Here is a 14,392-nt window from a genome sequence, read left to right as displayed (position 1 = left end):
ACGTCAACATATGTACAGCAGTATCATTGAGATGTAAAGAATAGAAACTGAAAAGGGGCGTCATAGTGAGAGGAAGACCATGGAATGAAGTACAAATTACTTCTCAAAATGAAGAAAAGAAATGTAATAGAAAGTCTACTCCCACAAGGTGCTCAAAAAAACCTTAGTCATATATGCCTATTTAAATAACCTTCCTGGTATTCAAGAGGAAATTTAGTTAAAAATATAAAAAAGTATGAAAGTAGCGCATTTTTACACTGGACCATGCATTTTCAACATTTCATAATAAAAGGTATTTCTATTTACTCTGTACTACATCAATTGAATTCCATACCCGGTAGTTGCTTTTCTAATTTTGTAAGATGAATTTTCCTTTAAAACACCTAGTCCTGATACGAAGAAAGAGCTTAGGAAGAACGGTTAAAGATAAACTTGAGTTCTGGTAAAAAAAGAAAATGAATTCTCACAGAATCTAACGAAACTTACACTGAATGTTCAAGATTACAAATAAATGTCATGTGCCAAACAATTTTGGAAGAAAATGTATACTGGCTGAGTAATGAGCATAGAAAGATAAGGAAATCAGGGTAGTACTAGCCCCGACACCATGTGTGTTGTCCCATATACATCTTTCTGTGTAAGTGATTGTTACTTTACCAAGACTCTGCCAAATTTATGATGATTTTGATGACTCCAGAACCTTGCATTACACACCATTACTTACATGCTATATGATCAACTTTTCTGATCCATTCCACACCTTTTCTTTCACAATGCAATCGCAATACCTGCAGACCTCAAGTTTATCTTTAAAGCAAAATGATGAGTTTTATCCCAAAAGACTGAAGGATCTACATGTAAAGACTAATCCCAATTGGTTTTCATGATCCAACCTAGTCTACTGTAAACTAAAACCCCAATATTTTCGAGACCTAAAACTTTTGCAAATTGAAGCGGATGGCCTTTTTCATGGCATGAATTGAATTGCCAACCATGAAAAAATAAATATACCGTACATGCTCCGTTACGAGTCATCTTACTTTCACAAATATACAGAGCATTGTACTGGCATTCAATGCATTGTATTGCAAAAAATTCACAGCATTTTAATTTCACGAATCCTCGAGAAATTCAGGAAAGTGTCATGTACACATATACATGTACACATATACATGTATTTCTGGATTTACAGTATTGCATTTCCTCATACATGTTTATCCTGTCTTTCATGTCAGTTTTCCCACTAATCAAAACGAATGAGCAAAAAATCTGAACATTCTCAGGAAAAGTGCCTCATAAGAACAAAGCGGAAATCCCCACTTGAGAAAATGATGATTGCTGTGGTAACCAGAGACTATAAAAATACTGTACCATTCTGATGGTATGGGGAAACTTGTGGTGTCTCTAACGGCTTCTATTCTTTAACGCAGTGAGGAAAATATTCACAATTCATAGGAAGTCATGATAACACGAATGACATCATTGGAAGTGAGCTTGCAAATTTTTATTTTTTGATTGGTCATGTGAGCTGTATATGTACCATACAGTAGTCACCAGTGTAGAAAATACATTTCATCTATTCTGAGCCAAATTGGTGTTAACTCTGTGTTAGTGATTATCTGTTGCTGGTCACAAGCAGTTAGTGTTTATTTTAGTTTTTCTTGAAAAAAGGTGATATTTTCGTTCAGATATTTTTGTTCTGAAGCTCTTTTAGCACTTTCCAGCCGAACCATGGACTTACAATACAGGTTACAATGACAACTGCACCGTGGTGAATTCCTCTGCAAACTTCAACCATGAACTAAAAATTATGGTCAACCCTAACCCAACCTTAAAACTAACTGCAACTATAACCCTGACCGGCTGACCCTGTACCTTACACAAAACAAAGCCCAGAGCAAATGTCACCCAGACAAGTGTTGGCCCATGCATCCTAATCACCCTCCACTCGACCGGTCCTCCTCTATTTACAAGACGACAACAAATGCTTACATGTATCTAGAGTGTGTAGAGGTGTGAATATATCAAGCCAATTAGCATAATTTGCTGAGATGTAGGTAAACACAGTCAGAGTGAAGTATACCCAAACAACATCTTCAACCCTCACTGTTTGAGTAGCTCTTCATCTCTACATACAGGTCCTTCCCCAAACCATCTCAACCAAGTTCTTTCATCACTTAGCTGCGATGGATGAACTCAAGGACAACTTCAGGCCATTCGTTAGTAGTGAACTACATGTATATCATCAGCTGAGTACCAGAAAGGCACTTACTCTTAGGATTTACATAACGTTAATGCCCTTCTGGCTCTCAAAAAAGACAATGTGCAAGCCACACATGGGACACACATTCTCTGACAAAAATAAGGGTGCATGTTGCACAAGTGGTTGGTTACAATTGTATTTTAAGCATTTTCGATTTAGCAGTTCACCACTTGGATGATACGCTAGTAATGTACATGTACAAGTAGTGAACTATATCATCAGCTGAGTACCAGAAAGGCACTTACTCTTAGGATTTACATAACGTTAATGCCCTTCTGGCTCTCAAAAAAGACAATGTGCAAGCCACACATGGGACACACATTCTCTGACAAAAATAAGGGTGCATGTTGCACAAGTGGTTGGTTACAATTGTATTTTAAGTATTTTCGATTTAGCAGTTCACCACTTGGATGATACGCTAGTAATGTACATGTACAAGTAGTGAACTATATCATCAGCTGAGTACCAGAAAGGCACTTACTCTTAGGATTTACATAACGTTAATGCCCTTCTGGCTCTCAAAAAAGACAATGTGCAAGCCACACATGGGACACACATTCTCTGACAAAAATAAGGGTGCATGTTGCACAAGTGGTTGGTTACAATTGTATTTTAAGTATTTTCGATTTAGCAGTTAACCACTTGGATGATACGCTAGTAATGTACATGTACAAGAAAAACTTAATGTGCTTCTTTGGTCTTGGACGATATCAGGGCTCGACTTTATCGGGAGCCCGGTGGCCATTGGCTCCCTGAAACCCCTGCGGGCTCCCTGAAAAAGTGCTCGAGGAGCCCGGCTGGCTCCCTAAGTTTTTCTAGTATCAGCCACGAAAAATGCTGTTTCTTACCAGCACTTTAATCCATGTTTTAATCCATCTAAAAACCCAAATTCCGCAGTCAAAATCATGAAATATGCGCTAGGCATTCCAAGGCACACTTGGCTCAACTCCAGCGCGAATAATGAGTTGCAAAAGAAAACACATCGAGATCAGTGCAGGAATGCCATGCATGATAACGTTATATCTCCGCACTCGTAACGAGTGCGCAATACATGCTGCATTGTATGTCGGTGCACTCAGAGAATGTACACACTAAGACAAACGCACGTGGTCGCTGCGTTGCCAGAGCTGAGTGTATGTTTACGTCGACTCGTGTTTGTGATCGTGAGTGCTTATTCTTCAGCGTGCGTACCTGGATGGACTTGATTATTGTTTGAACATAATTTTACGAACTACAAACTTCAAAGGCGTGTGTAAAACTGTGTAAAAAGGGGTTGATTGTTGTTTTGTGAACATTATGTACGAATTAGGGAGATTCGTGGCTAATCGTTAAAACGGCGTGTATAAACGGTCAAAGGGACTGAAAAGAATAAAATATGGAATAAAAAAGTTTGACTTGAATGTCGTTGGACTAACTTAACGGCAATCAATAAATGAATTTATTATTTCTTTCATATGTTTTCGCAAGGTTTGTGTACTACTATAAACTGTTGTGTGTTTTTTTCTTACAGTGTATGTATTTCACAAAATGTTTTTATTGTAAACTGAAAGTAATTTAGCCTTCCATGGGTTGGCTGTCATATAGTAATACGTCATTTGATTAATAAAATTAAAAAAAAGTATTTGACTATTTCAATCACGTTTCGTCTGCTATTACGACTGAGCTTTTATTTGCAAGATTTCATTCATGAAAATAGTGAGTCACGTCGACACTTTCAACATAGTGCCTGTGTTGTTTGGTAACGATTGCATGAGAAATATAATCAATGGAATGTTCGCGCAGTCATTGAGCGGAAATGACCATTATTATGACCACAAAAAAAACGTGATAAACTTGGGCTCCCTGAAACCCCTGCGGGCTCCCTGAAAAAGTGCTTGAGGAGCCCGGCTGGCTCCCTAAAAAAAAAGTAAAGGTCAGGCCCTGGATATCTGAACTTAACAAGGGATATGAAATCTAAGATGGGAGTTGCTGCTACCTCGTTTGGTGCTCAACAATAAGGGATAGAGCAACGTCGATCTGGCGCTGCTCAGTGGCTGCCGGGCTCACGATCAATTGGGCAAAAAGAATTTCCATTTTCGGTTTTACTTAATAAAATTTGGAGTGGACTTTAAAATTATTTATTATTATTAAAAACATCTATGGGCCAGTAGGCAAAAGTAGTACAAGTTGCCAGTTGTACAATAGCATTTTGAGTATTTTTATGATTTGGCACGCTGTTTAGTACCTTACTTACTGTACACCTAGACAAACAAGTTAATCTGTGAAGGGCTACACACCTAGATTATAAATGCACGTGCAAGTACTATACAGAACTATCACTTAACCTCAGAATCACATTTTTTGTTTACAATGTGGAAGTAATTTAGATAAGAATTTAGACTTTTCTCTGATCAAAATTTAAAGACACAATTTTGTCGGGATAGGGATACAGTGTACAGGCATATGCATATCATTCCAAATAATATGATATGTACATTTTCTGGTCACAAGCCGATATGGACTTTGAACAATTATAACATCATAAAGAGATATCTCCAGACAGATTTTTTTATTCTTGTCAACAAAATCAAAAGAAGCTTGTTGGTACACGCATGTCGGCTGCAACTACAATGTATACAAAATATGATACACTAACTTCCTTTCATCACTTTGTATGATACAAATATTAGCATTAGCTAAACTGCTACTTCTCAATGTATTTTTTTCTTCACTTATCATTAGTCTCATTTATTACATATATAAATTTAAAAAATGTTAGGAAGAAAACTGATGGTGTTTCATGAGCTGATAAAAATGCAGGATTAATGAAGAAATGCATGTAGTCACAAGCAAACACAGAGGATGAAAGATGTTGGGGAGGCAAGAAAAGGTTGCCAATCAATAATGACAGGATACTATTAAAATTTGATAAGCTCATGTAATTCAATGCTAGTATCCGCCACTCGGTCCCTCAAGGAACTTTGTAGTGAAATTACATGTACCTTTAAATTCTGAAGGGAAACATTAGAATGGAAGACAACACGACAGGAAAAGGTTTTATGAAGATTAGAAAGCTTAAATGTCTAAAGAAAAGGGAAAAATCAAAGTCGTTTCTGAACAGGCAAATCCCTCCCTTAGGCAAGTTGAGGGAGATTCGAAAGGGAAAATCCACTCTACATTAGTAAAAGAGCTAATAATAACAAAGAACTGTAGTGCATGAATCGACTGCTACACCCACCCCAACCCCAACCCCACCCGACTTTAAATAATGAATGTGCCCAAACTACTTAACAATGTATGGTAATGAATAAGATGAAACAAGATGAGAGCGTGTGAAAGGGGGAGAAATATTACAAAAATGAAAGGAAAAAGCCTCAAGTTGTCATGTCCGACAGTCGATAGTGTGTATGACAACCAGACTAGTACCATGTTTGCATAATTTTGATGGGTGCAGTATTTCCTTTCATCAAGTTCACGAATAAATGCATTAGGTACAGAGTGAACAATAGTGTCTGAAGCATCCTGGGAGAGTACATGTAGTTTATGCTTTCATGTAGTAATACAGGACATACCGTACACTTTTACAACAGGGGTACAAAGTGCACAGGAAAAGTAACAATATAGTTGAGAGCCGCCCAAAGAGCAGGCATAGGGCATGGATACTTTGAAATTACTATAATCACTGTACATCTCTGTACATTGTAGGTTCGGTATAAAAAGCAATGAAAATGCCTGGCTAAGGTCTACCAGTATGTAAACAAAATACCACATTGCATGTAGTGTACATTGTAGGAGCCGCTAGATGAAATGAACTAATGAACAAATTTAGAATACTTGGAACATACATGTGTATGCAGTTAAACCCAAAGCTGTCATAGGCAGCTAATCATGGGGAAATAAGCAAAAAAATGCGCAGATTATAGAAAAGTACAGTAACTGGAATGTGAAGTTTCCTCAAAACAAACACATTTCATGTTTTCATATTAGACACTAAAGCCAATGACCCTATTTCTTTTTCAGTAATGAATGAAGACTAGAAATATTTCCCTGAAACAAAGTGATTAAAACTTCCCCATTGTTCAAGGAATCATCAACCACAAAGACTTGGTGGTACTTTAGAGTTACATGTAGGATGCATAAGCACTCTGCTCCACGGCAGTATAATGAAAAGGGCCCATATTATACTCCTCTCACAAGACCCTCCCAATAACTAAGCAATCCCCATTGTGATAGTCCCACATGATGTAAATTTAAGTGGGTAAACACTTCAGCAAATAAGCAGGGTTAAGCATGTTTCCCCCACTGCTCCATCCCTATCCCATGATGTAATTATACTCATTAAAAGCCTCGACTTGATGCCAAGAGGCAAATCGCAACAATCGTCTGTTCTCGCCGCCTAATTGGAATTTTTTTGCGCACAATAATAAGGTTAAAGAGCAGGTCTATGTATTATTGATGCATCCCTCTATTGATGTTCCTTAATTGCAGCTTATACCATCAACTAAAGTGCTTACCCATGGTTAACTTGTTTATGATTAATAGAAATATGCAGGTATGAACAGAGTTTAAAAAAAATGATGCAATGTACAATATGGAAAATAGAATTGATTAGAGTTAAATCCAGCTGTGATACTGCATGCATTAATCAATCTAGATATTGTATTCTCATATATGTACTAAATTGGTTGTCAGCTAAACAGAGGTGTAATTTATATACTGTAATGACACGTTCTTCCTTTTTGTAGATGTTTTCCCACATCTATGTTATTGTTGTTGTTGTTGTAGATACATTTAGTCTATTTTCATATTGTGTAAATTATATTTTGTGTGTGTTCATTGCCTATTATTATGAGTACATTGATTATTCTGATTGTATGTTTTATCTTGGCTTGGATCCCTTTGAAAAAGAGCAATACATCCCATAGGTTGATAAATAAATAAATAAAAAAATAGCCATAGCCTAATAAAAGAAGCAGAATAAATCAATTTTGGGGATATACAGTTATACATGTTACCCAGTAGGCCATTGATCTATTTTATCTAGTTGAAAGCTACTGCAATCATGAGTGAAGGAAGAAAAACAAGGCAGAAACCCATATTAATTCATGAAAATTGCAAACAAGCAGGGTAGGCAGTTCCCTGTAATACCTCAGTCACACATACCGCCAAACCGACCGATTCTCAGCCAGTCTAGGTATTAAACTATTTCATTCGGTCTGATGTTGGTCTGGTTTCGGTCTCCTTGGTGTGAATAGGGTCTAACTAGTGATATCTCAACAGGTTTATTCATTCAAATGGAGCCCAAATTAGCAGTGTAAAAGCATAGCAAATATAGTCTTTGATTAAAGGAAGCAATATCATTTGCTGATGGCAAAACCAGTACACATCACATTAGTGCACAAATGAAATAACAATTAAAATAAGACAAGACTTACCTCACTGATCCTTCGTAAACTTGATGCAAACATTCCCTGGCATTTAGCAACTTCATCTTTGGTTGGGATCCCCTCTCTTCTCTCAATCACCACCATGTTCTCTGTAACGTAGCAAACAAAGCAAACAAAAATGCTACAACGTCTTGTGCTCGATCCTTAGGATTCCAAAGAGGAAACCCAAAAGTCTGGAGTAAGTTTTGTTTGTAAACTGTGGAACAAGAGTTAATGATGAACTTTTCTAAACAGAACGAGGAACTAATCTCAAATGAAGTAAAGGCCTTAACCAAAACCTTGGGCATTCTACGAGAGAAAATTCTATTTTCGACAGGATGCATCAAGTTATAGACATTACACTGCAACATTCCGTTACATCAACATGACTGAGGAAAGGTTACTGGCTCAAGTTTTTTTTGTTCCAAGAATAATTGGGTATTTTGCTTTCTATGATTCATGTTGATGACTCCATGTAAAACCATATTTCCAGGCAATGGGAGAGGAACAAACGTGTTGTTGGTTGAAAGCCAAGCAAGTTTTCAAGACTCGTACATGTACATATCCAGGAGAATCATCCATTTGAGTGAAAACAATATATTGTTTACCTCAAAACTCTAGCAAATATTTGAATGGTTAACCAATGGCCTTCATGTACGGATCAATTGTAAGTTTTCATCTGGGCCACTTCAGCGATGTTTAAAAAATTAACAAAATACAATTGTTTACTTCTCATTAATGATTTTAAAAAATTGTGCTAACGTGCTGTATTCTTTTCCACTTCTTGCTATTATACATAACATTAAAACAGGATCATGTATTGCAGTCTTTAACCTACTAATAAAAGAAAACCTACAACTGGAGTAACAGTTAGTTGCTACTCATTATATTTCATTATTAACATGTCTTCAATGAGCCAATTGTTTGTTGTACTTTCACAGGTCTATGATGTACAGTACAGGGATAAATATCGTCGCTGTTTTCACGAAGTGACGGTAGTGAAAAAAAATTGCATTCACTTTGCGTTACGATTTTTCTCACTACCGTCACTTCGTGAAAACAAGGACGATATAGCTAACTGTTGTACTATGTAGCACAGAAGTGATTGAATCGAATGCAAGTGTTCAAACATGAACTATCTTGTCTTATCATTTATCAAATACTTACCCTGACCCGGTCTTGGCGGTCTTGGACCAGCAGATGGTCTTTGGGGACTAGGTCTAGCAGGCGGTGGAGGTACTATTTGGTTCCTGCCATCTGTAGGGCAATAGAGTGACTGAGGTCTTTGGACTTGACTCCTTCGATTCTCCCTTGACTGGACTCCCGATTTGCTGCCAGGGACATCTGGCAAGGGTCTGTCTGGGAATGCGCAGGACTTGCGGCGTGGAGTCTTAAAGAGCTGGGACACTCTGTTCTTAAGGTGGGCCGTCTTTGAACGGCGTGGGATGCTTGGGTCAATGGAGACGTCATTGAGGGAGGAGTGGCGCGGAAGCGACTTGCTCCGCATTGAGGCACTGGTTCCTGTGTTGTCGCTGTACAGACCGTTCATGAGTGCAGGTAAACACATGTGAGTTGGTTCGGTCTCCCACTCTGCCTTCTTAGGATCCTGGTCTAACACCATGGACATACGAGGTGGGATAGGTGGAGGTGATTCATCATCATCACCTGGACTTCCTTCGGGCTGAGCATAGTCTCCAAAACCAGATTTGGGTTTTGTTCTTCGATCTATTGCTGGTCCATACATACTATTTTCTTTGAAGGACTCATCGTTTCTGTAGCTGGCTAATATAGCTGCTCCTTCGGACACTGATCTTGGAAGGTTATACTGAAACCTTATATCGCTCTCATCACATGCTGAACCTTTCTGGGTTGTAAATACATCTACTATTTGACTATCCTTTGGCAAGGGTACAACATGCTCAAATTTTTCCTTTTTCAACTTCTCTTTCACAACTCTGTCTGTGTCCCCATTTCCATTCTGTTCTGAGTTGCCTTTACGTTGTGTCTTTGATTCCCTATGTAGCGAATCTGATGAACTTCTGTGATGTCGATCAGAAGATTCACTATCTAAACTTGCCAGGCTATCTTTCATCATGACCTCAGCTATGTGAGGTGTACGAGGGTTGTTCAGAGGCTCCATGTCAGGCTGGTGTCCCATCTGGATCACCAGAGGTTCTAACTCAGCACTTGACAGGATTTTATTCTGCTGCTTTGTCCTTGAGTCAGCGTCACTTTCTCCTTCATTTTGCTCCACTTCCTCACAGTCTTCCTCCATCTCTGTAAAATGACAATGTACATTCACGGAGCAGTTGACCGTCACATCCGAGTTGGACTGCAGTCCTCCACTCGGGACAATGTTTACTGAGATGTCATTCCTGACAGATGCCTTCCGTTGTAAAGGCACAGTGGATTCTGACTCGCTTTCATCTCCCATCAGACCTCCAACACTAAGCTTGACATCTACATTGTTCCCTTTCCCTTCCTCTCCACAGCGATTAGCCTGAACATTCAACACGACACTTCCCAGCTCAAAGTTTTTGCCAACCGCACTGCTCTTCTTGCGGTACAGTCCTGTCTTCGGACGCGCCCCTTGCTTGTCAAAGACAGAAACACCATTGTAAGAACTCTGGTTGATGGTAGAATCCATGTTCTGCATTGGACTACTGCCGCCATTTTGCGAAACCCTTCCACTCAAATGTTCGTTTCCCCTTCCATGTTTAACAACGCAGTGATCCATATCAGCATCGCGTCTCTCCAGGCCATTCCCGTTTCTAATATCACATCCATTGTGATAAATGCAATGGCTTGTTCTTCCATTGAGTGAGGTCCTTTCTGGATCATTATCCAGTCTTGATGGCTGTAGGTCTCCATTGAAACCCTGCCCAACAGATGGGTTCACCACAACACCATTCACCAGGTTCTTCTGATATCCTCCTGGCAACCCCTGTCCTACCGGATCTTCTTTCGGGGACTTGCTGCCCCCTCGTTTCAATGTCCGCCTCATCCTTCCCATTAACCCTGTGGCTTCCTTTCTCCCTGATATTTCTCGAACATCACGACTGTTGGAAGCTGGAAGCTTAGCTGAGGGCATTCTCATCTGAACATCAGCCCCAGAGTTCCTGCAGATGACAAGAAAAGAAGAAAAACTTGATAATATATTGCTTGATTGAAAGTGCATTATAAAATCGGTAGCTGGACAGATCTTGAGATAAACTGAAATAAAAACAATATCTTACAACACTTTTTTCAAAACATGTCATGTGAAGTGATAACTTGAAATAACTAAATGTCATACAGATAGTGCAGTTATATATTTTTTTAAATAAATTTTTAAAAACTGTCATTATTTGTCAACAAATGATAATGTCAGAGTAGTGTCTATCATGTTCATACCCACTGCAGACTGTAATACAGATTTTAATTTCAAAGAAAAAATATGTGCAAAAGCAATGCCTCCCGAAAGCAAATCAGTTCACAGCAAATTTTTCAACAGCCTAATGTCATTGCTTTCACTTGTTCTACCTTTTTTCTCGATGGCTACCAGATTTCATCCTAGCTGCGTCTACAAAGATATCTGAATACAATAACAACTTTCACTGAATTTCGCACAAATCACAGATCCTTTCAAGCCACGACACTGGGCTCCTGTCAGATTATTCCGTCGCAATGGACAAGATTTCATGCAGGTAGTGCAAAATTTACAGCTGCTCTTTAGTTTATACCAAAAACAATGCTCATGGAATCCTAGGAGACTACCAAACAACAAACAGCAAACAACGACAGTGTTTAGGGTACTGATATAAAGTTGCTTGGGCTGACGGAAACCTACAACATTGACTAATGTGACTGTGTCATCACTGGAATAATCTTAGCTCATTGGTTATTATAAATTAGAATGAAAAGGAAAGCGAAACCATCACAAGAAGCGACCACATCATCAATGGTCTAGTCTTGAGTTAAAGATTCATTGTTATACATTTTTGATAGAAGATAGAAATCTCACAAGCCTGCTTTTCTTTGCAATTGGAGTAGTATCATTTACGAAGGAGCTTTAAACTCCTTGTATTTATTTGGTATTTGTTTAAAATAAATACCCAAACTGTCCAATTCTTTTTGAACATACCATGTGGAGTATGTACAGCTTGAGAAGAAAAAGGTCTGACTTCACAGATCAAGCGTAACTGGCGCTGTCCTACAATTATTGTCATACATTGCGGTCTGATGTGTACAGTGTACAAAACCTCTATAGATATTATTTTCCTCATCAATAAACCTCCAGAATTAAATTTGCCAAATATCTTTCAACCCGACTGGAGTTTTGAAAGAATTTGCGCGACAGGAAAAGGGAAATAATTCAAGAATTAAAACTTCATGACTGAGGGCACACATGGTATGTTTAATGAATAGTATGAATTGTGCGGTCAAAAGTATTGCCAGATCAGCTGCAAGTCATAATGACATCAAACCAGCTGCAAGATTCCCCCCCCCCCCCAACTGGGCCAACTAAGATTGGACTTTCCCGTTAACATTAAGGCTGAAAATACCTTGCAATTTCAATATTATGCCAACTATTCAAGTGACCATTTCATACTATATCATTAACATTTCTTCAGTCAATCTTGTACATACAGTACTTCCATGTTCTTTCAACAAAAAAATTGGGCTTCATTCATTTCTTGAGGCATGCTTTAGCCTTTCTGATAATACTAGATTTGTCTGGATTACACAGCCTCCAGCAATTTAAGGAGCAGTTTTAATACACTGATAATGTTTTTTAATAATATAAGACTTGGAGAACAGCTAATACTCAGCTCGAAAGACATAGCAGCAGTTTCTATTGCTCTACTTGCCTTGATAAATGGTCACTTCAATAGAATTTCTACTTGAATCAAAACTAAAAGGGAAAATTAATAGCAGACAAAAGGAAACAAGGAAGTGATGATGTCCATATGGCAATATTTAAAAATATGAGAATATATCTTAAATCAAAATTTAGTGGCTTGGAATTCCATTTCCTTGTTTTCTGAATAAGAAGAATCAGCCCAAAATAAAGTGTTTTCATATGTCAAAAATACTAATATTTGCCCTCAAAATCATCTGAATGTCATATGTTCATGGATATTGTCCAAATACATGTAAGTCCTATACAGCATGGTTTTGCCTACAGAATATGTTACTGAATTATCACAATGTAAAAGTCAATCTGACTGAAAATGAATTATTATTCCTCACATCTTTGATTCTGGTATGCTATCCCAAATTTAAGGTACATGTTTCTGCTGGTAGACTGTTTAATCTAATTCAAGAAAATTATCATTAAAGATTCAAAAAGTTTTACTTTTACGAGTCTTTGAAAATAAAGATGAAAAAATAGACACTTTAAAAAACGAAGGAGAACCAAACCTATACTGTAGAAATGGTCTTGAGTTAAAATGGTGGTGATGATGGTGGTTGTTGTTGTTGGGGGGGGGGGGTGAGTGGTGGCTGTGACGTAAGCATTAAAGTGCTTTGGCTTGTACACCCTGAACTTGTAGATGGAGCAAACCCCCCAGTCTAAAATCAAATTACAAGCGCATGGGGCGAATCAATAGCTCCGCCATTCAGGGTTGTATACAGGTGTGTGTGGGTGGGCAAACGTGATCTTAGCGATGTTTGGGAGCTGTCGATGGCGTGAAATGAGCCACGGTGAGGTGCGGGCCAATTTATAAAGCCTGAAAGGACCATGTCTCTTGCTCAGCTTCTTAGAACGAAGGAAGGAAGGATGCTCTAGCTGCTGCAAGCAGGCTCCAGGGCAAACAACATAATCAACACAGCTCTACAATCACTTCAAGATCTATGGCACCTCAGATAAAAAAAGGGGACACCACATCATTTTGTAGTTTTTTTTATTTCAAATTTCCTAAACTGAGATTGCTTCACTGAATGGTCTTTTGCAAATTTGAACCACTACTTGAGAAAAAAAAAAAGATACTATGTCCCATTTGCAGGCCCAAAAAATGAAAAGGTTAAATTCCACCGGCATTTGAAAGGTAATACTAATTTAGAACTTCCCTAAAAATGGTGGGGCTTGAAAATGTCTGCAAGTGGGAAAATAACGACTGTTAGTTGTCAAATCGACTTAGGAGCTATAGAGCCAATAAGTAATAGTCTTGATTTTCGGACCTGTACCGAATGGTCATACGTTTTATGCTGCGCAAGGATTCAATCAGTTTAATTTTGGCCATCACAAGAAGTGGGTTATTGATGTAGACAAATGCTCATGTACCCTTTACAGCTCATGTTATGTATGTTATTACCAAAGAAGAAAAAAGCCAGTCACTCACTCAATAGTGTCTGACAGTGAAGTCTAGCAAGTAAACGGGTTTCCGTGCATAATTTGAATATTAGGACACTGCTAATGTTTTAATTTCACAGATAGGACATACATGACAAATTCATAATTCCTGCAAAGTTCTACAGAATTTGAGGTAGGCTGCAAGAGGGATATAGTACCTTTAAAGGTAATTGCAAAGTTTTGGGAAATATTGAAAATTGGAAGGAGAGTAATTCTTTACAATTTTGATATACTTGGATGACCCTGTGGATGTATTATAAGCACTAGAAAATTAGGCCCGTAAAACACTTCTGCTTTCGAGTAATTGGATAATCACCAATTTACTGGTGCTCCTGGTAAGTTTCAAATGTTTCAAATAGCGCCCAAGGCCATCCCATGGTACAAATGTAG

General features: G+C 38.3%; 1 protein-coding gene across 2 annotated transcripts in view; it reads right to left on the bottom strand.

The window, feature by feature from the left end:
* The window catches only part of LOC588073, a 45,587-nt gene that overhangs the window by 17,764 nt on the left and 13,431 nt on the right, over window positions 1-14,392 (bottom strand). Inside the window, exons 1-3 of one of the 2 annotated variants that reach the window (XM_030973725.1) lie at window positions 11,191-12,137; window positions 8,836-10,787; window positions 7,678-7,778 (exon numbers count right to left, since the gene is read on the bottom strand). In XM_030973725.1, coding sequence (XP_030829585.1) covers window positions 7,678-7,778; window positions 8,836-10,787; window positions 11,191-11,219 — 2,082 coding nt within the window. In that variant the 5' untranslated portion in view covers window positions 11,220-12,137. Of the gene's footprint in view, window positions 1-7,677; window positions 7,779-8,835; window positions 10,788-11,190; window positions 12,138-14,392 lie in introns of those variants that run through there. The other variant, XM_030973726.1, reaches the window with a different exon arrangement.

This window comes from Strongylocentrotus purpuratus, unplaced genomic scaffold, assembly GCF_000002235.5.
Source record: "Strongylocentrotus purpuratus isolate Spur 01 unplaced genomic scaffold, Spur_5.0 spur5_scaffold_7, whole genome shotgun sequence".
Classification (NCBI taxonomy): Eukaryota; Metazoa; Echinodermata; class Echinoidea; order Camarodonta; family Strongylocentrotidae; genus Strongylocentrotus; species Strongylocentrotus purpuratus.
Note: the sequence above shows the minus strand (reverse complement) of the source record. Positions and strands in the feature narration are given on the sequence as shown.